Source organism: Rhipicephalus microplus, chromosome 3, assembly GCF_043290135.1.
Source record: "Rhipicephalus microplus isolate Deutch F79 chromosome 3, USDA_Rmic, whole genome shotgun sequence".
In the NCBI taxonomy this organism is placed as follows: domain Eukaryota; kingdom Metazoa; phylum Arthropoda; class Arachnida; order Ixodida; family Ixodidae; genus Rhipicephalus; species Rhipicephalus microplus.
In genome coordinates this window covers 129844313-129865760 of record NC_134702.1, presented here as the reverse complement: position 1 = coordinate 129865760, position 21448 = coordinate 129844313, and the positions used below count along the sequence as shown (strand labels likewise).

The 21448-nt window shown below is 47.9% G+C and overlaps 1 protein-coding gene across 1 annotated transcript in view; it reads left to right on the top strand.

Annotated features, from left to right (window-relative positions):
* The window catches only part of LOC142803351 (endothelin-converting enzyme 1-like), a 91807-nt gene extending 72304 nt beyond the window's left edge, over positions 1 to 19503 (top strand). Inside the window, exons 11-12 of the mRNA XM_075888466.1 lie at positions 14464 to 14604; positions 19136 to 19503. Of these exons, the coding sequence (XP_075744581.1) occupies positions 14464 to 14604; positions 19136 to 19474 (480 nt within the window). The 3' untranslated portion in view covers positions 19475 to 19503. The remainder of the gene's footprint in view (positions 1 to 14463; positions 14605 to 19135) is intronic.
* Positions 19504 to 21448: the final 1945 nt, after the last annotated feature.

Here is a 21448-nt window from a genome sequence, read left to right as displayed (position 1 = left end):
TGCGTAGTATTGTGCGCGAGGAGCTGCAAAAGCTGCACGTGGTGTCTTCTCCGTCCCATGTTGCTGCTCTAACGGATGTCGTTCGCGAAGAGGTCCGGCAGCTAGTGCACCCCATGACGACTCTGCGTGCAGCCGAAGTCCAACCCATGATGGCCCCGCGTCCAGCCGAAGCTCCGCTATTAACGTACGCGGAAGCACTACGTACTCCTGCACCGGCTGTTGGCTATCCGTCCCGTCCGTCCACCCTGCAGACGGCACGGTCATTCTACTCGGGACCACCGCAGTACGGCAACTCACCCCTTACACGGAAATCCAGTGTATGGCGTGCTCCCGACAACCGGCCTCTATGTTATCACTGTGGTGAACCAGGTCACATCTACCGTGAGTGCGCCTACAGGCACATGGGTCTTCCTGGCTTTCGTCCGGATGCTCGTCCACCCAGAGATGGTGAGCGGCCCCGTGCTATCGCCAAATACTTGGAAAGCCAACGATCCTCAACCCTTCCGTGTCGCCAACCCGCTCACCATCTCCACGGCGTTCCACGTCACCTGGCCAACAATCAACCTTTGCGGACGTCCTTGCAGGAAGATCCCCGAGATCCACAAGCCCACGCCGGGGATACTAAGAACAGCGACCTCTGGGGGTGAGGCCGCTGTTGATCGACCGTTTCAAGACCCTCCCCCGATTTGCCTGCCGACATCCGAAGACATTCTCTCACCGACATGTGGCATCGACGACAAACGGGTCTCTGCTCGTATCTCTGTCCTTGCTGACAACCACCCGCTGACCGCTCTGGTAGATACGGGTGCCGATTATTTTGTTATAAGCGCTGACCTCGCTGCACAGCTAAGAAAGGTTACGACACCTTGGGGACATAAAACCAAACTCTGGACTGCGGGAGGTCACCTATTGACACCGCTAGGAATGTGCACTGCCCGCCTCCGAATTCGTGAGTCGACGTACATTGTGTCCTTTGTTGTATTGCACGAATGGTCCCAAAACCAGATTCTCGGAACGGATTTTCTCCGTGAGCATGGAGCCATTATTAACCTTCGGGACCTGCTCATAACGTTATCTAACGACCATACAGCCCTACGAAAGGATGCAGTTGCGCCGACCACAACACTTCGAATTGCTGACGACACCATCGCACTGCCGCCGCGAGCTGGGATGTTGGTAACTGTGGAGAGCGACTGTGACAACAAGAGTAGTGGCATCGCGGAAACTATCCTCTCGGTGCTCTTGGCTCGGCAGATTTGTGTCGCGCGTGCTATCGTCAAACTGAAACATCGGAGGACTCAGCTTCTGATCACGAATTTTGGCGGTCAGTACGAACACTTGGCAAAGCGAACAGCGGTCGCGAACTTTGAAGCCATTCATGACGAATAATGTTACACTATTGCTCCGATTGTCACTGCTGCCGAAGGTAACACTGCATTAGCCAGTACAGTTGACGTGAATTGCCAGCTATCCTGTGTGCAGCAACAGCAGATACGCATGATTTTACGTATGTACAGTGATTGCTTTGCGTCCACCTCCAAAATAAAGCAGACCCCAACTGTGAAGCACCGCATTATAACGGACCCTACCCAACGGCCTGTACGACAGCACGCCTACCGCGTGTCGCAAAAAGAACAAGAGGCAATACGTTTTCAAGTGAAACAGATGCTCGATGACGACGTCATCCAACCCTCGAACAGTTCATGGGCGTCACCCATCGTACTCGTTTAAAGAAAGACGGCACTCTTCGATTTTGCGTCGACTACTGGAAGCTCAACAAAGTGACGAAGAGAGACGTCTACCCTCTCCCACGCATAGATGATTCACTGGATCGACTTCGACATGCCCGATATTTTTCCTCAATGGATTTACGCAGCGGCTACTGGCAGATCGAGGTCGATGAACGTGACAGGGAAAAAACAGCATTCATAACTCCCGATGGCCTCTACGAATTCAAAGTGTTACCGTTTGAATTGTGCTCTGCATCGGCAACGTTCCAAAGGATGATGGACACCGTCCTGTCTTGTCTCAAGTGGGAATCTTGCCTTGTGTATTTAGACGACGTCGTTGTTTTTTCCAAAACATTTGAGCAACATTTACAACGACTTCAGTCCGTCTTCGTCGCTATTCGATGCGCAGGCCTATCGCTAAAACCGGAAAAGTGTCATTTCGGCTACGAAGAACTAAAGTTCTTCGGCCACCTTATCAGTCACGTTGGCATTGGACCAGACTCAGAAAAGACCATGGCTGTTGCTGCATTTCCTCCACCTTCGAACAAGCGGGATTTGCGCTAGTTTTTGGGTTTCTGCGCCTACTACAGGCGCTTTGTCTAGAGCTTTGCCAACATCGCTGAACCTTTTACCCGTTTAACGAAGGAGGATACTCCTTTTGTGTGGGGTCCAGAGCAGAGGGCCGCTTTTTCTCAGCTTCAGCAGTGTCTTCAGAGTGAACCATTACTAGGGCACTTTGATGAAGATGCCGCCACTGAACTTCACACTGACGCAAGCAACATCGGTCTTGGTGCAGTGCTCGTCCAGTGGAAAGACGGTGCTGAACGTCCCATCGTTTATGCTAGCCGCATTTTGTCATCTGCGGAAACTAACTACTCGACCTCGGAGAAGGAATGTCTTGCTGTTATTTGGGCGATAACAAAGTTCCGACCGTATCTGTATGGCCGTCCGTTCAGAGTAGTTACGGACCATCATGCCCTCTGTTGGCTGGCCAATCTCAAGGACCCTTCAGGGCATCTCGCGAGGTGGAGCTTACGCCTCAAAGAATTTGAGGTCACAGTCGTCCACAAGTCGGGCCGCAGGCACACTGATGCCGATTGCCTTTCGCGCGCACTCCTCGCGACGACATCGAGGGACGATGATACCGATGGCCATTTTCTTTGTGCAGTCAGTGAATCTGACTTGGCCTAACAACAGTGGAATGATTCAGAGATCCAACAACTTATCAAATACCTTCAAGGTCGCAGCTCGACTCCAGCATCGGCATTCGGCGTTCAGGGTCATTTTGTCTCCGCAACGACATCGTCTACAAAAAGAACTTCGAACCTTATGCGACTGAGTACCTCCTCGTCGTTCCACCAGGGCTACGTGCTGACATTTTATCTGCCGGCCAAGACGAGCTCTCCTCCGGCCAACTAGGATTCGCACGTACCCTTGCCCGGATTCGGACTCGCTACTACTGGCCAAAGCTCACCCAGGATGTCAAGCATTACGTTAAAACGTGCAATCATTGCCAGCGCCATAAAGCCTCACCTGTGCGCCCTGCTGATTTATTGCAGCCTGTTGCACCCCCGTCACAACCGTTTGAACGAATCGGCATGGACTTGCTTGGGCCCTTCCCGAAGTCACATGATGGCAACCACTGGATCGTAGTCGCTACGGACTATTTAACGAGGTACTGCGAAACGAAAGCCCTACAATGAGGCACCGCCAATAAGGTTGCGTATTTTTTCATCAACAACATCGTCCTCCGTCATGGAGCGCCAACAGTTCTTATCACTGACCGTGGAACAGCCTTTACAGCCCAATTGATGCAAGACGTCACGAGACTTAGTGAAACAGCTCATCGCAAAACAACCGCATACCATCCACAAACCAACGGTCGCTGACATGCTATCAACGTACGTCGACCGTGATCACAAAAACTGGGATGCAATTTTGCCATACGTAACGTTCGCTTACAACACTGCGGTTCAAGAGACTACGGGTTTCACTCCATTCCGGTTGCTTCACGGCCGAGAAGCAATTGCGATGCTTAATGCCATGCTGTTGCCTGACACGACCAATATTACTACTGATGCGAACGACTTTATCCGGCTCGCCGACGTGGCCCGCAAGCTTGCACTCGAGCGGATCCGAAAACATCAACTAATCGACTCACAGAGGTACAACTCCCGTCATCGTCATGTTATTTACCAACCCGGTCATCTGGTCTGGCAGTGGATCCCCGTTTGCCAAAGGGGTCGCTCGGAAAAGCTACTTCACCGCTACTTCAGTCCCTATAGAGTGCTACGGCGCCTCACAGATTGGATTGGATAAACTTTTATTGGATTGGATAAACTTTTATTGGCGCCTCACAGATGTCAACTACGAAATTCTGCTTGAAGACACAGCTCAGCGATCTCGATGTTCTCAGCAGGCCGACATTGTTCATGTTTCACGGATGAAGCCACACTACCCCCTATCCGCCTGACACTGCTTCATCATGCGTCTTTGTGCGTGTACGCGACTATTTACCTTTTAATTGGCATTGTTCATCGGGGTGGTTTTTTTTCGAAGGGGAGGGGGGGGGGTGATGCCACAGGCATGGAACGAGGTTTAGCCATGCCAATTCGAGTATGTGCCATGGTGTGAAAGAAGAAGAGGACGGTTGGTGTGCTCGTGCTGTAACGTTCGGTTCCGCTCGACGTCTCCTGTGAACAGACGTTGTGGTCGTTCTGTAATCACGTGACAATATATATATATATATATATATTGTAGTGAGCAAGAGGGAAGGCAGCAAGATAGTATCCATTCGGAGCACCTAGAAGACGACTACGACAAAGAGCTGAGCGCGTGACAGTGACTGACGCCCCTTGAACCAGGCAGTTGGTTTTAGTCAATAAACCCTCCTATAATTTGGTTAAAGTGCTGCGGTAGTCTTAGAAGCTGGAACTACGAAGTCGCACCGTACCTCTAGTCCCAGCAATGCCGGAAGAACCCTCCACCCAAGGTACCTCGCAAGTTCCTGCCTCTACATGTTTCGGCATGTGGCCACTGCATCATCACCAACTTTCAGCGGCACTGAAGGTCGAGACGTTGAAAAGGGGCTAACTATTTACCACAAGGTGAGCACAGCGAACAAGTGGGACGATGCGGCTAATCTGACCAATGTAAGCTTTCACTTATCCGGCGTCGTTAGTCTCTGGCTGCGCAATCACGAAGCCGTAATTGCCAGCTGGGATTTATTCAAGATCTCCTTTTCGCAAGTCTTCGATCGCCCTGCTGTGCTAAAAGTCTGAGTAGAACAACGACTTCATGAGCGCACTCAACAGCCAGGAGAGACATTTACCAGCTACATTGAAGACGTTGCTGACTTGTGCAAGCGGGTAAACCCAGCGATGCTCAAATTCGATAAAACCAAACAAATCCTCAATGCATATGCGATGACGCATTTCATTTGTTGTTAGCCAAGGACCCACAAACCATAGCCGATCTCGTCAGCTTGTGCCAGCGTTTTCATGAATTACCCTAGCAACGCGCCCAAACACGGCGCTCTCTGGAACAACGTGACTTAATCGCGGCTTTGACTCTCGGAGACCAGAACGATATGTTGCTTCGCATAAAGCAGTTCGTGCGTGAGGAGGTCACTTGGCAGCTGTCCATTTTATCGAGCACTCCCGAACCGGCACAAACGCATCCTTTGGCCCCAGATCATCTGCTCCGGCCATAAGGCACGTCATACAAGGTGAGGTATACCTACTTTACACCACTTCGACCCTACTGCTCCAACCGAGGTGCACACGGATGCCAGTGGCATAGGACTTCATGCTGTCCTTGCTCAACACAAGCCTGGCTTCTCGGAGTATGTAGTTGCATATGCCAGTCGCACCCTAACCAAGGCAGAGCACAAATACTCGGTTTCCGAAAAGCAATGTTTGGCTATTGTTTGGACATCACAAAACTTTTGTCCTTACTTATACGGACCCCCATTTGATGTAGGTACAGATCATCGTTCACTCTGTTGGCTCACTTCATTCAAGGATTCTTCGGGCTGGCTTGGACGTTGGGTGCTAAGTTTACATGAATTCGATATTCACGTCATTTACCACTCAAACCGCAAGCATGCTGACGCAGACGCTTTTTCTCGTTCGCCCCATTCTTTAGCCGTTGCACCTGTTTCCTTTGCCATCGATAGCATCGATACCACTGACATGAATTCGGAACAACGCAAGGACCCTTGGATAGCCTCGCTCATAGACGTTCTTTCCTCATCTTCAGTGACACCACGCCAGCGTCTACCTCGGGCACTACGATTGATTGATTGATATGTGGGGTTTAACGTCGCAAAACCACCATTTGATTATGAGAGGCGCCGTAGTAAAGGGCTCAGGAAATTTCGACCACCTGGGGTTCTTTAACGAGCACCCAAATCTGAGCACACGGGCCTACAACATTTCCGCCTCCATCGGAAATGCAGCCGCCGCAGCCGGGATTCGAACCCGCAACCTGTGGGTCAGCAGCCGAGTACCTTAGCCACTAGACCACCGCGGCGGGGCTACCTCGGGCACTACGCCGGAAAATCACCCAGTATGCGAAACGGGATGCCTTGTTGTACCATCGCAACTATTAGCCGGATGGTAGGAAATGACTTTATGTTATACCTCGCCATTCGCGCCCCAACATGTGCGCGTACTTCCACACAGACCCTAGAAACGCGCACGCCGGTGTTTCCAAAGCACACGACCGGCTTCTCCAGCGATTTTTTCGGAGTGGAATATACTCGTACGTTCGCAAGTACATACGCTCCTGCACAGAGTGTGAGCGACGCAAAACAACTTGTTATGCCTCTGGTGAACTACAACCACTGCCTTGTCCAGCTCGGCCAATTGATAGAATCGGCATCGACCTTTACGGCCCACTACCTTGTACTCCTGCTGGAGATCGCTGGATTATTGTGGCCATTGACCATCTAACCCGTTAGGCTGAAACCGCCGCTTTGCCAGCCGGTTCTGCTCGTGATGTCGCCTTGTTCATCTTGCGTAGCTTTGTCCGTCACCATGGCGCGCCACGTGAGCTGCTTAGCGACCGTGGGCGGGCGTTTCTATCGCAAGTCATCTAGGAGCTTCTCAGTGAGTGCAATATTATTCATCGCACCACTACAAGCTATCACCCACAGACAAACGGTTTGACAGAGCGTCTTAACCGCACGCTCGGAGAAATGCTTTCTATGCACATATCCTCCAACTATTCTAATTTGGACTTGGTTCTGCCTTTCGTGACGTATGCGTATAATAAAGCCGCGCAAGCAACTACTGACTTTTCACCTTTTTTTTTCTACTGTACGGATGTGAGTCCTCTTCTACGCTTGGCACGATACGTACTAACCGCCCAGATGCTTCAGAATTCCGCCAAGCCTCCGAAACTGTTCAGTGGGCCGAAAAGTGCCGCCAATTAGCGCGTTCATTTACGTCCGTCAAACAAGGTCTTCAAAAAGAACGACTTGATCCAGACAAGCCTGCTCACAGCTTCCCCGTAGGGTCATTTGTAGGGCTTTCGGTTCCATTTCAGTCCCCTGGCCTCTCCCGAAAGTTTGCACTTAAGTACAATGGTCCGTACCGCATCGTTCAATACACATCACCGGTCAACTACGTCGTTGAACTAGTGACACGTGCCGATGACAGACGATGCCGTGGTCGTGAGACAGTCCACATCAGCCGCCTAAAACCTTACTATAATCGCCTTGTGCTTGCTTTGCCGTGAGTCGCCAGGATGGCTCCTCTTCACCAACAGGGCAAATGTAGTGATGAAGAGGGACAAAGACAGTATCTATTCGGAGCACCTAGAAGACGGCTACGGCGAAGAGCTCAGCTCGTGACTGTAATTGACGCCCCTTGAACCAGTCAGTTGGTTTTAGTCAATAAACCACCTTATAATATATATATATATATATATATATATATATATCTGCAGTTCAGGTGCAGGCGGATATGTTGTAGGCCCATATGCTCTGATTTGGGTGCACGTTAAAGAACCCCAGGTGGTCGAAATTTCCGGAGCCCTCCACTACGGCGTCGAACATAATCATATGGTGGTTTTGGGACGTAAAACCGCACATATCAATATATATATATAAATATATATATATATATATATATATATATATATATATATATATATATATATATATATATATATATATATATATATATATATATATATAGCATCATTACTCGTTCCATCTTTTCACCTCTACATACTCATCATCACCACTCCAGTTTAGGTTGTGGGGCACATACTCGAGACAATAAAGAAGAGTCTTGAGGGTACTCGACGCCATCTTACAAGTGGTGGAGAGTGCTGCCTGATTCCCGCGTCCTCTCGCGCTCTCGCACAACCCCAGCGTCTTCTACAACACATCCCTGGAGCTCCATTCAGGCCGCCGCTTAAACGTCCTGGGTGCGGTAATGTCGCAAGCCGACCAGCCCAGCGCAGCAGCTGCGCCACCGCTCCCACTGCCAAGACACCCTTCTCACCTGGTCACCAGCCCTGAAAAGGATCCTCCGCTGTTCGCAGGGCTTCCGGGTGAGGACGTGGAAGACTGGCTCGAGGAGTATGACCGCGTGAGTGCCATCAACAAATGGGATGAGCTTGCAAAACTCACCCACGTTGCTTTCTGCTTGAGCGGCGTCGCAAAAACGTGGTTTTTAAACTACGCTACCGACTTTTTGACATGGCCCGCCTTTATGCGCCAGCTCCGCCAGATTTTCGCCAACCCGTCAGTGCGCTCGGATATTGCCAAGAAAAAGCTTGGTGCACGTTTCCAACTCCCCGGCGAGTCTTACACTTCTTACATTGAAGATGTTCTCGCCCTTTGCCGCCGCATCGACAACCATATGGCGGAAAACGACCGCGTGCGCCACCTGCTGAAAGGCATTGCGACGGTCGCTTTTATTGCGCTTGTGGTGCAGAATCCGCCGACCGTCGCCAATGTTGTAGCTACCTGTAAGCGCCTCGAGGAGCTTCAAACCACTCGGGTGCAACCTGATAGGCCTGATCTCAGCTCGAGTCACGACACCACAGAGCTGCGTTCATTGATCCGCTCTATCATCCGCGAGGAACTTTACGCACAGGCTTCACTCGCCACCTTTATATTCGAACGATGCCACCTGCTACTAGTTTACGCGACGTCGTGAGGGAGGAACTGGCCTTGATCACAGGCACACCAGTTCCGTGCTCAGATCCCGTGCCCATGCCAAGTTATGCTCAAGGTGCTGCAACGACGCCTGCGCCCCACCAAAGCCTGGCCTCGATGACTGTCACACCTGTTCCGAGTTCTTATCCTGTGGCCATGCCAACTTATGCTCAGGTTGCTGCTAGGACACCTGCACCCCAGCACAGCCCAATGCAGCTACCAGTGCCCGATGTGCATGGCTCGTTCAACTCGCTCGCACCGCGACCATCTTCCCAGCCTTACAACACCTGGCGCACTACACGACCGACTTGCTTTTATTGCGGCATCCGTGGTCATATTTCAAGGTATTGCCGACGCCATCAACAAGACGAAAGACGAAGCTACGGGGACTATGAACGGGACGACTTCTACTCAACTGGACCACCCTATCACCGACAGTATCAGAACAGCACACGCTGGTCGCCGTCTCCGCAGAACTTTGCCTCAGTTGGCAGTTCCCGTTTCTCCCATCGTCGCTCACCTTCACCGATGCGGCGTTCCTCCTCTCCCCCTCGACCTTGTACTTCGATTCCCGACCGCCAACTCGAAAACTAAACAGTGCAGCTTCGGGAGGGAAAGCTGCATCTTTCGAACTGCTTCAAACTCCTCCACACCACCCATCAAATGTTTTATTGGTGTATGTTGAAGGTATACAGACAGAGGCACTAGTAGACGCAGCCACATCACTTTCCGCAATTCGTGCAGACTTTTGTGCCCGCTTGAAAGAAGTTAGGACGCCATACGATGGCCCTCCCCTTCAATGCGCAGATGGAGTCCCTATTCAGCCTTCAAGTGTTTGTACAGTCCGCGTTTTCATAGACGGTATCCTTCACCACATTCAGTTTCTTGTACTTCCTTTGTGCACTCACACAGTCATTTTAGGATGGGACTTCCTTTCTTCGGCATCAGCTTTCATATCGAATCATCAGCGAGTAATTCATATGTCAGCTACTGAGAGTTCATCTGATGTCGATCCATACAGCTTCCGTTTCGTTTCTGCCGCGGATTGTTTCATTTCGCCAGGAGATGAACGAATTCTCACGATCGCTTCGGATACTATAGTTAACGGTGACGTGTTCATTGCTCCATCAGTTCCCTCCAAACCTGCGGGGCTTACCATTGCACCCGGCCTTGTGCGGTTTAACGACGGTAAGGCATTGGTCACCGCCTTGAACCCAACTTCGTCGCCAGTGATGCTGCCCCAGGGCACTGCTGTGAGCTGCTTCGCTGACAGCGAGCCTTTTTCGCTGGTTCCTCTTCACGCAGAATCACCGCCTTCGTCTGCTACAACCGATACCAAGGCAACCACTGCTGCTTTAAATGCTACCATAGGTCCTCACCTCACTGCTGAGAAAAAGAGAGACCTCTTAGACCTTCTCCAAAAGCACAGCTGTTCGTTCGACGTACATTCTAAAGTTTTGGGCCACACATCTGTTGCAGAGCACAGCATCGAAACCGAAAGCAGCTCCATTGTGCGCCGCCGCCCATACCGTCTGTCTTCGGGGGAACGGCGAATGATTGAGGAAAACGTCGCCGACATGCTCAAACGGGACATTATTCGACCTTCATCCAGCTCTTGGTCGTCTCCTGTGGTGTTGTCCGGAAAAAGGATGGCTCTGTCCGCTTTTGTATTGATTACAGAGCGCTAAATAAGATAACAAAAAAAGATGTATATCCGTTGCCACGCATAGGTGATGCCCTGGACTCCTTACAAGGCGCAGAATATTTCTCCAGCCTTTACCTTCTATCCGGGTATTAGCAAATACCCATGCGCGAAGCAGACAAGGAGAAAACAGCGTTTGCAAGGCCTGATGAGCTTTACGAGTTCAACGTCATGTCTTTTGGCTTATGCAACGCTCCAGCAACATTCGAGCGCATGATAGATACTGTCTTACGTGGTCTAAAGTGGAAAACCTGCTTATGCTATTTGGACGAAATCGTAATTTATTCTTCTACTTTTCCTCAGCACCTTCTGCATTTGGACGAAGTTCTTACTTGCATTTCGAACGCTGGGCTTCAGCTCAATACAAAGAAGTGCCACTTCGCCAGCAGGAGCATCAAAGTATTGGGTCACCTTGTCAGCAAAGATGGCGTTCGACCCGACCCTGACAAGGTTGCTGCCGTAATTAATTTTCCACGTCTGGGCAATAAAAAACAATCGTGGGCCTGGCGTCTTACTTCCGACGCTTTATCAGTCACTTTGCTGCCATCGCGGGGCCGTTACACAAGCTTCTGACGTCAGAAACGGCCTTCACTTGGACTGACGAGTGTGAGTGTGCTTTTCAAGCCCTCAAACATGCTTTGACAGCAGACCCCGTCCTCCGTCACTTCGATGAGAGCGCACCCACTTTCCTTCACACTGATGCCAGCGGCCACGGAATCGGTGCCGTCCTTCTCCAGCATGACGACACTTCACGTGAGCGAGTAGTTGCTTATGCCAGCCCCACCGCGGTGGTCTAGTGGCTAAGGTACTCGGCTGCTGACCCGCAGAACGCGGGTTCGATTCCCGGCTGCGGCGGCTGCATTTCCGATGAAAGCGGAAATGTTGTAGGCCCGTGTACTCAGATTTGGGTGCACGTTAAAGAACCCCAGGTGGTCAAAATTTCCGGAGCCCTCCACTACGGCGTCTCTCATAAACAAATGGTGGTTTTGGGACGTTAAACCCCACAAATCAATCAATCGATCAGTTGCGTATGCCAGCCGCGCACTAACACCTGCAGAGCAGAACTACTCGATAACAGAGCAGGAATGTCTTGCTGTCGTTTGGGCCATCCAGAAGTTTCGACCTTACCTGTATGGACGCCACTTCACTGTCATTACCGACCACCATGCCCTATGCTGGTTGTCCTCGCTGAAGAATTTGTCTGGGCGACTCGGTCGCTGGATACTCCGTTTGCAAGAGTACACTTTTGACGTTGTGTACAGGTCTGGCAAACAGCATCTGGATGCCGACGCTCTCTCTCGCTGCCCTTTGCCACTTTCATCTACAACCGCGCATCTTCGATGCCCCTCAGGTGATCAAGCGGCCTCCTCTGCACTCACGTTATCACCCCTGGCAGTTGCTGGGCCACTATCTTTAAACAGCAGCACTCAGTTTGCCGCGTGCCAACGTGACGACCCATACTGTAACCGCATCAACGGGTACTTGAATGACTCGTCTTCTCCACCTAATGCCAGACTACGTCGTCAGCTACGGCAGTTAAAGCTAGACAACAATGTTCTGCAACGCTATACTTACAATGCGGATGGGCATCGGTGGGTGCCAGTACTTCCCTGTTCACTGCAAAAACAAGTTCTCTCTCGAAGCACTCCACGACGATCCATCAGCTGGACACTTGGGATTTCAGAAGACCTACAACCGCGTTAGGAGCCGTTTCTTCTGGCCTGGTCTTTCTACCTTTGTGGCTAATTATGTCGCTTCTTGTGCACTGTGTCAACGCCGGAAACGACAAACTTCTGCTCCTGCTGGATTATTACAACCCATTCCATGTCCCGATACACCTTTTGTCGTTGTCGAAATAGACCTCATCGGACCACTTCCCGTAACGCCAGCGGGCCACCGCTAGATCGTCACAGCCGTCGACCACCTCACACGATACGCGGAGACCGCTCCTCTACGCACTAGCTCCGCCTCAGACGTTGCCGCCTTCTTTTTAGAAGCCATTGTGTTGCGTCATGGTGCACCTCGCACGTTGTTGAGTGACCAGAGCAAGGCCTTCATGTCGACAATTCTTGACGAAATGCTAAAAACTTGTGGCACAGTTCATAAGACCACATTCGCTTACCACCCGCAGACAAATGGCCTGACAGAGCGATTCCATCAGACTCTAATCGACATGATATCCATGTACATCGGACCGAACCACGATAACTGGGACAAAATCTTGCCGTTCGTAACGTTTGCACACAACACCGCTGTTCAACGAACCACCGGGTATTCACCTTTCTTCCTCGTCTATGGTCGTGCGCCGACATTCACTATTGACGCCTCTTTCTTCAATGTAACGTCAAAAACGTCCACGACTACGCCAGAAAATTTCGTCTCCAGGCTCGCTGACGCACGGCAACGTGCTCAACTTAACACGGAGGCCAGTCAACTAGACCGCAAGCAACGATATGAAAGCTTTCGTCGAGAGGTTACCTTCCGTCCTGGAGATGAAGTACTACTTTGGACGCCTGTTCGTACACCCGGATTGTGTGAAAAGTTTCAGTCACGCTTTCTTGGACCTTACGTTGTTAGTGAACGAACATCTCCTGTCAATTACCTTGTCACTCCCGTCGAGGGTTCCTCGGACCGTCGTTACCGTGCATCCGAGATAGTTCACGTTTCACGCCTTAAACCTTTTGTTCGCCGCACTTTTCCCGCCTAAGTCTCGGCCGGGTCGGCCGATCAAGTGCGCGGGGAAAATAAGTGTGAGCATCAATACTCGTTCCATCTTTTCATCTGTACATCATACTCATCATCACCACTCCAGTTTAGGTTGTGGGGCACATACTCGAGACAATAAAGAAGAGTCTTGAGGGTACTGGACGCCATCTTACAATATATGTATATATATATATATATATATATATATATATATATATATATATATATATATATATATATATATATATATATGTTGTTAAGACGTTTATTGGCGGACACTCGTCGATGATGCACGACAGCGACAGTCAATGCGGGCACCGAATCTCTGCACGAGCTGCCTCTTCTTTTTACAAAAAGGGCGACCCACTAGAAGGCGCTGGAAAGGACGACCCACTGTTCGAAAGCTTCGCCACAATATATATATATATATATATATACCGCAATAAAATATTTTATTACTTTAATTATCAACACAGTGTTTGGTGTTTCTTTAGAAATGGTACTTTCATTTAAACAAGAAAGAAATCTACCAAGTGGTCAAGCCTAAAGTGCCCTGTGGATACGCTCATGAGAAAGATAAATTACCGGTCGTGCTTGCCAGGACACCATGCTGCAGCTTTTCGTGAATCCACAGTACAGTGACGTTTGATCACAAGTGCATGTGCAAAAATAGAATTGAAAACCATTGTTGATGGCACAACGCTGAAATTTCTCACAGTGGGGCAAAGACTGAAGCGATCTGCCTTTTAGAATTCATGCCAGAAACTCCCCAGAAGTTGTAAATTATACTGATTGTGCGCAACGAATTTCAATTGTATTCGTTTTTAATTCTATTTATTATACAAATGAACTCCCATTAACCTTGTCGCAATTTCGAAATACACTTTGCTGTGTTTAGGTACTTTTCTACGTTCTGAATACACGTGGAATTGCAAACTCAATTCCATGATTTTCAAGCAGTTAGGCCCCAGTAGCTATTTCATGACGAAATACCTTTGATTGCCGCTACTTGGCCGGATAAAAAAAAACAGTCAGCTCTCCGCACACCCTTAAAGTTATCTCGTCGTTCAAGTGCATTCAGCAAGTACCGATCGCGCTTTGTTTTTACGTAAGTGCTTCATGTATCTTACCGCCGACAATTTCTTTTTCAGATGATTGGCCACGCGATGATGCGTGCATTAGATGTGCGAGGCATACATACCCTCGAAGGCTATGTTCCAGATGAAAATGACGACGTCATTCGAGAATACACGAAAAGAGCTCAGTGTTTGCGGAGATCCCATAAGTCCGTCGTGAGTAGACCTACCGAAGGTTTTGCCTCATCTAACATTTTTCAATATATATATATATATATATATATATATATATATATATATATATATATATATATATATATATATATATATGCTAGTGAGAACAAAAAGAAAAAAATTGCGCTGTAAAAAAGATTTGCGTGTTGTGTAATAATAGCAGTCGTGTGTACATACACCCGCTAAAGAGCTAAATATTTAGTTCATTTCTTTATGATACTTATTTATTCTTGCTCGAATATGTCAAATATTACTTTCATATTGTACGTTACCCAACATAAACCAAGACTCAAACATTTGTGGGATGAAATCAGCCTCATTATTTGTTTTCTGAATCGGTCAAAAACACGCGAAACACGCGAAATATAAAATACATATCGCTACTTAGTACCGCTAATCTAATGCCGCTGTTCGAGTGCGTCCAGGAGTTCCTTAGCTAATATATGGCTGAGTTCGATCGTCAGTGCATCGTGCACGGCCTCACACTCACAGATGAGCGCGGTGGCTGCGTCTAGAGAGGCGCGTCTATCAAACAGCAGGAGGCCCTGTACAATGAAGGAACTCAGCGGCGTAGCAGCTAAACAACGGGGATTTATTTTGCTTTATTGCCCGTTTCTGTACAACCAGGATAAAGTAGTCGTTATGCTGTGACATGTTTTCTTCAGTTTCCTTGCACCGCGTAATGTCAAAGCTCTGTGGCTGGGGTCGCAGAAACTTTGCGAAAAGAAAGGATTTTTAGACCCAAAAATAAAAATTGAGGGCAGTTTATTTCAAGCTTTTTAGCTCCTGAGCGTACACAAAAACAGAATAACAGTAATAATTGTGAATGTGCTGTGAAAAAAAGTCAACATTTTTAGATGTACTAATTGGCCTAACAAATAAATTTCAAATATTTGAAGTTGAAAAGCTTTTAACCGTTTTTTATAAGACATATCACGCTGAAAATTGATTGCAACTTTATTAGAAATTCTTTAGTTGACTTTTGTTGGCAACCGCCGTTGTGAAGCTCGACAATGAGCACCACCTTATTCAGCTAAAGTAAAGTAAGGCTCTCTTAGAAAAAAATCAAGTTGAATGCAACAAATGTTTAATTCAGACTTAGCTGTGCTTGCTCGAAGCAATGACGCTGGGGTCACTGTTTCTGAAAAGAAAGGAGAGCCACTGAGAAACGAAATTCAGAACAGCTACGCAACATCCAACTCATGGCGTCATTCTGAACGGAGCTCTACAAAGTCTGGGAATGATGCACGTTTTGAATCTTAGGTCCTGTAGACGTAATGCATAAAGTTTGTTGTCAGTAGAATTTAAGCATATGCAATCGTGTGTATGGTTTTGCGTACCCAAACAACTATATGAATTTCACTGACCCGGAAGTGGAGGGCTCCGGTAATGTTGACCACCTGGTGCACAGACATCGCACAGGACACGGGTCTTTACCATTTCGCCGCCACCGAAATGCGACCGCGACGACCGGGATCGAAGCAGAAACCTCCAGGCTAGCGGCCAGGCACCCTAAATATAGATCCACCGAGCACACTGGAGGAAAGGTTATTTCTGACGACACATAGGGCGTAGATAAGAGGGGATTGATGCGTACGAAAAGCGGTGTTATCGAAACGGGAACATAAAACAAATATTCTGTGCCTTCGTGCGTACGCGCTATTTGGACATAACACCACTGTGGAAACGTTTACCACATCGCACTAAAGACATTCCTAAGTTCTTGCGTCTGATGCTGATACAAAGCACACCTGCGCGTCAATGGCGGACGTCTTTCATATCACAATTTTTTCAGCCATCAAAATCCAGTCCAGTACCTTATCTGACAAGGCTGCAGCCAATACAACTTCAGCTGTACTCGTAACTGACCTGAAAACCTTCTTCAAAAAAAAAAAAAAAAGCTCGGAGTTTATTGGCAGATCTTATGCGGTATGCAAACACTAAATGAACCACTGATAATATTAATCGAAACTCAGAAACTTGCTAGCAGCATACGGTCACGCCACGTACAGGTATCACTTCGAGGCTGCGAGTGAAATAGGACACCACACAGCACACATGCGTAACTTCTATCCAGTAGAGATTCGCCGTGGTGTGTGTGTAACACCCTTGTTACCCTCTTTGTGTTGCCAAGCAGTGTCATAATTTTTCCATGTTTATGCACAAAACTTTCCTTTTTACATCGCAAACACACGTGACCATTCCCGACACATGTGCAACGTGATACTACCGCCCAACAACGTATATCTCAATATAATCGAAACTTCGCCCATCTGTGTCGGTAATGATATAGGAATGCATTCTACAAGTGCATCTTGACACAGAAATACAGATACTCAATACTATTGAACTGCCAATGAGATCCTCTCGCGATACTCTTGTGCCGTGATACTGCATCGCTTTGGCGTGCAGCAGCGTCGCAAGGTCCCAAGGTCGTTCTGGCTGCAGCAGCGCTTGCAGTGCTGGCCGGGGTCGCAGAGGATCACCAAGGGCTGCAGGGGCGTTGTAGAAGTGAGGTAGTTCACTGATATGTGAAGGCAAGCCAATTCAACTACCGTGGAGCTGGCGTAGAAGGGAAGGCGGCACTCGATGGCTGCTATCACGGCAGAGCAAAAGTGTTGAACAGACCCGTCTATGAACATCAGAAGATTCCCCCCCCCCCCACCTGACATGAATTTTCGCCACATCTTGCTAGTTGAGCCCACATTCCGGAGTGCGCCTTTGGCTGAGGTTGTCCTACTTCAACTGCGTGTTGACAGGCTGCTGGTGCTGTGGTGGGGCTGAATAGAACAGGAAGCGTAGAGAACTGGTTCACAGAGAGCGCAGATCTGTTCTATCCATGACGCTAGTCAATTTAACAGTCTTCAAAGTAGAGTGGTGGTCCCAGGGGCCCTGTGGAGAGGTTCGGCAGGATGCAGCGCATGTAGTAGCAAAAGGAGTCAGAGAACTATCATAATTATTAAAATGTAAGCTGCCTATGCCAATGAAGTATTCAACGGGCTGAAGCAGGATGTATAATACCCAGAAGACTTCATTTAATAAAAGTAATTTATATAACGTGAGATTAAACAGTACATATGGATTATGTAATGATGACCATGCAAAGAAGCCGCTCGAGGGTAAGGACTGTGTGCTTTCAAGAAAGCGTATATCTGTACGTAGGTGTGAGCAACTTCCCAGTGAACTTTAAACTTTAGAACACGCATAAGTAGTGCTGCACGTGAGCAGCTCGTGGTACTTTATATTGAAACAGGAGAAACGTTGATAATTCAAATGCCCTTGTTTTTGCACGTACGTGGGAGTCTATACCTTGAAGGCATGTTCTACATGATTCGATCAGTGTTGCCTTAAGCATACAAATATTTTGTAAAGCTGCCAGATCCGACAGCAGTATAGAAATATGTATCTTTTTCTGTTTATTGTGGCCAGCCATTCTCTGATACCTCTAGTTGTAAATTCCTTCTAATAGGTTGCTTTTCAATGCATTATAATACGAATAGTTCAATGACAAGCACAGTACTATCGTCGAACTAATAAAAGCAAAAATGCATGTATCTTCTTCTGTACTTGTCAGTGGCAAACGACGTGTCATTTTCACAGCAATGTTATCTCGTAGCTCACGAGTGGTGTTGTAGATCATTCATTTCATATCTCGAAACGTGGGTTCCGGCTGCCGTGCTTCACTAACTGACAATGCAATTTCGTAATTTTTTGTGAATCCTAATAGCAGAAAACATGCACAAGGGTCGCGTCTGCCCGAAAAATGTTGATTTCAATGTGCAAAGCTTAGGTCACCATCAAGGCACCGAATAAGCAACCGATAATATTTAACATCGGTAGTATCATTGTAATGTCGTCATGAGTCAGTGTTGACGCCATGATCTCCCTTAATTTCTGTCACTACTGTAATATTTGCAATAAAAATTTAGTCAATACACTCGTGTTTTCTTTCGTTATGTTTTAGCATACGTGAGCTTGGTATATATGGTGCGCTGTATATGCCACATTTACGTTTATTCTACTTGACTTGTTTTTGGACACCATAAACATTGGTACAAACGAAAGCAAACAAATTTCAGTTAGTTCATAGTACACGTTATTTTGAGTTAGAGCATTTCCTTGTCAAACACACAAGTATATGTTGAATTTAAATGCTACTAGTGGACAGTCAGGTGCTGATATGTAACGGAATGGAGCGAATTTGTTCTAGAGTTATGATCCACTAAAGATGCATTGTGTAAAAATGTAGAGAGAGTCCGAATTAATAACTTGGTAACCGTCAGTGTCGAGGCCTCACGGTACAGTACATAAGGACGTGGACAAACTTGCGCAGTGTTCGTATGCACGTAAAGTGCATAATAATGTGACGCCCAGAAAATAGAGGCAGACAAACACAGATACATTCAACGTCTAATGACCCTACTACTTCTCTACCACCTTTTTTTGTTGGAAGCATTCTGAAATAATGATTCGTATAAAAATAAGTATTCCACGCAAAGTTTTATATTTCCAGCTGTCCCTACGTGGCCAGGAAGAAACGCTGAGTGATGAGCTTGACAGCGAGAACCTGGCTGACCTCGTGGGCACCAAGATGGCGTATGATGCTTTCGAGCATACAGTGAGTGAATACAGGGACCAAAACCTCGCCGGGCTCAACATGTCAGTGCAGCAGCTGTTCTTCGTCAACCACTGCGCGAAGGGGTGCTCTGAAGACAACTCTGCAGTACCACCCTACGCATCACCGCGCGCGCGTTGCATAGTGCCACTGATGAACATGCGGGAGTTCTCCGACGTTTTTGGCTGCGCTGCAAGAACACCCATGAATCCACACGAGAAGTGCACTTTTTGGTAGTAAATTCGTTACTTCTGTACCTCATTCTATCCATCTGTTGGTCATGTTTCAGTGCCCTCGAGTCGAAAAAAGATTTCACAAGAAGTATATTAAAACACATTCGTAAGCTTCACTGAATATATCCATTTCTGTTAACGTGTTTCAATGGTGAAGGTATTCAGCCTACGTTCTTTGTGCGGCCAGTCAGAGAACTATCATAACAATTAAAAGGTGTGCATCAAAATGCAGAAATTCCGATTGCTCACTAGTGTCTCGCTTGGCAAGCCCGCATTTGCCAGGATGGTTGGTTGTCTGTGGACGAATGGACGCTCTATTACTAAGGCCATACTTGTGTTCGCAAGACAGCAGATGCTTTTTTGCGTGTTCATAGTTACTACACTTTTTGAGTGTTGACCGAATACTAGTTTATATAGAAACGAAAAAATAGAGCAAGAAGATTGAACTGGAAAACGATATGTTTTTGTTACGCAAAAAGGGTTGCTGTTTCACACCTGGTTTAATGGACCCCTGGATCATTTCCTGGTTAAGTATTTTCTCTCCCATTTTGCCAACTTTCGCTGTACGAAAAGAAGGCATGAAAAGGTGTCGAAAAATCGCAACGAAGGTTTTCTTTCATATAACGAAAATGCTCAACTCTTCGCCCCCTCCTTGTGCACTTGCTTTCTAGGTGCACTTAAGACAGATGCCAAAGTACAAAGCTAGACAGCTGGATTGAAATACATTTATTTTATGGAAACATTTGAAGCTCAAGTAGTTGGCCTGGTTTGGTGCTAGAACTCGAAATCACTAATAAATATGAAAATCTGCTACGTGAGCCATAGACACGTCACCTAACTTCGTATCTATTATGCTGCTGTTTCACATTCACAACACTAAACCTGTAGAGAGAGGGGGCATTTCGGTATGACACTGGCCCCCAATGTCTTACGTTTTTCTACATTAGCGTACATGTTAGGAAAATTACAACCTAGAACACTCCGGTCAAAGATTCAGTGTATGACTCATTCGGCAAAACCAGCACCTTCCGACTGGCAGGCCTACGGACCCTGCGTCAAGATGTCAGGTTACTTGTACCATTTTCAATGTGACTGCTGTCGGCAGGCAGGGCTCAGCAATGAAAATTTTGATTTCACTGCACCAGCAGCCCCACGAGGCGGCCGCTAGGTATTCCCTGTCGGTCCCTACGTGGAATATGCCCGCTATACGCTGAATGCGTCCTGAAGGATTAAAAGAAAGATTTTTTTTTCATTCCTCTCCACTACACAATGTAGCAACATAGTCTGCACAGGTCGGTAGACTTATTGCGCGCTTCGTAAATATGCATCTCTCGTTGCCGCTGTACTACCACTCTGACTCTCTTTTACCCCTGCGCGTGGCCTTGCTCGAAATACCTGCTCATTTCACCTCTCTTCGTGCGTAGTTTTGATGGCAAAGGGGCGTTTTCCCTTGATGTAACTGCTATCGCTTGATAACGTAGGTGTTCGACATATTTCTATTGACTCGCAATACACCCCTCATTGTTACAAAGGGCGGGTATCATCTGGGTCGCAGAAAATGGCCCCCTGTTTGCTAACGCAGCATTCCGAGAGCTCACGAACCGCGTTTACTGAAAGAAGTGCCCAACGCAGATGGCGCATCAAAGAAACCCCAGAGCTACACTGAAGCACTAAGAATACCATTCGAAACTGAAAGCACTTACTACCTCCACACAGAGCCTTCGGCTGCGAGAAAGGTACGGATAAGGGGCGGGAACTCCAGAATAGGTCATTTCCCTGGTTTTTCATCCTTTACATCTTCCCTTGTAAACGATGTATAGACTATGCAGCACCTGTGTAGCAAAGCGCATAGTGTGAACCTATCCCTGGGTACTTTCACAGTCGCTCAGCGACCCCATTCTTCCCCAAGCGCATCCCATTCCTTCTCAGTCACTACGGCAACCTGCTCAGAGCCGCAGAGGCAGCGTTGGACGAGCCA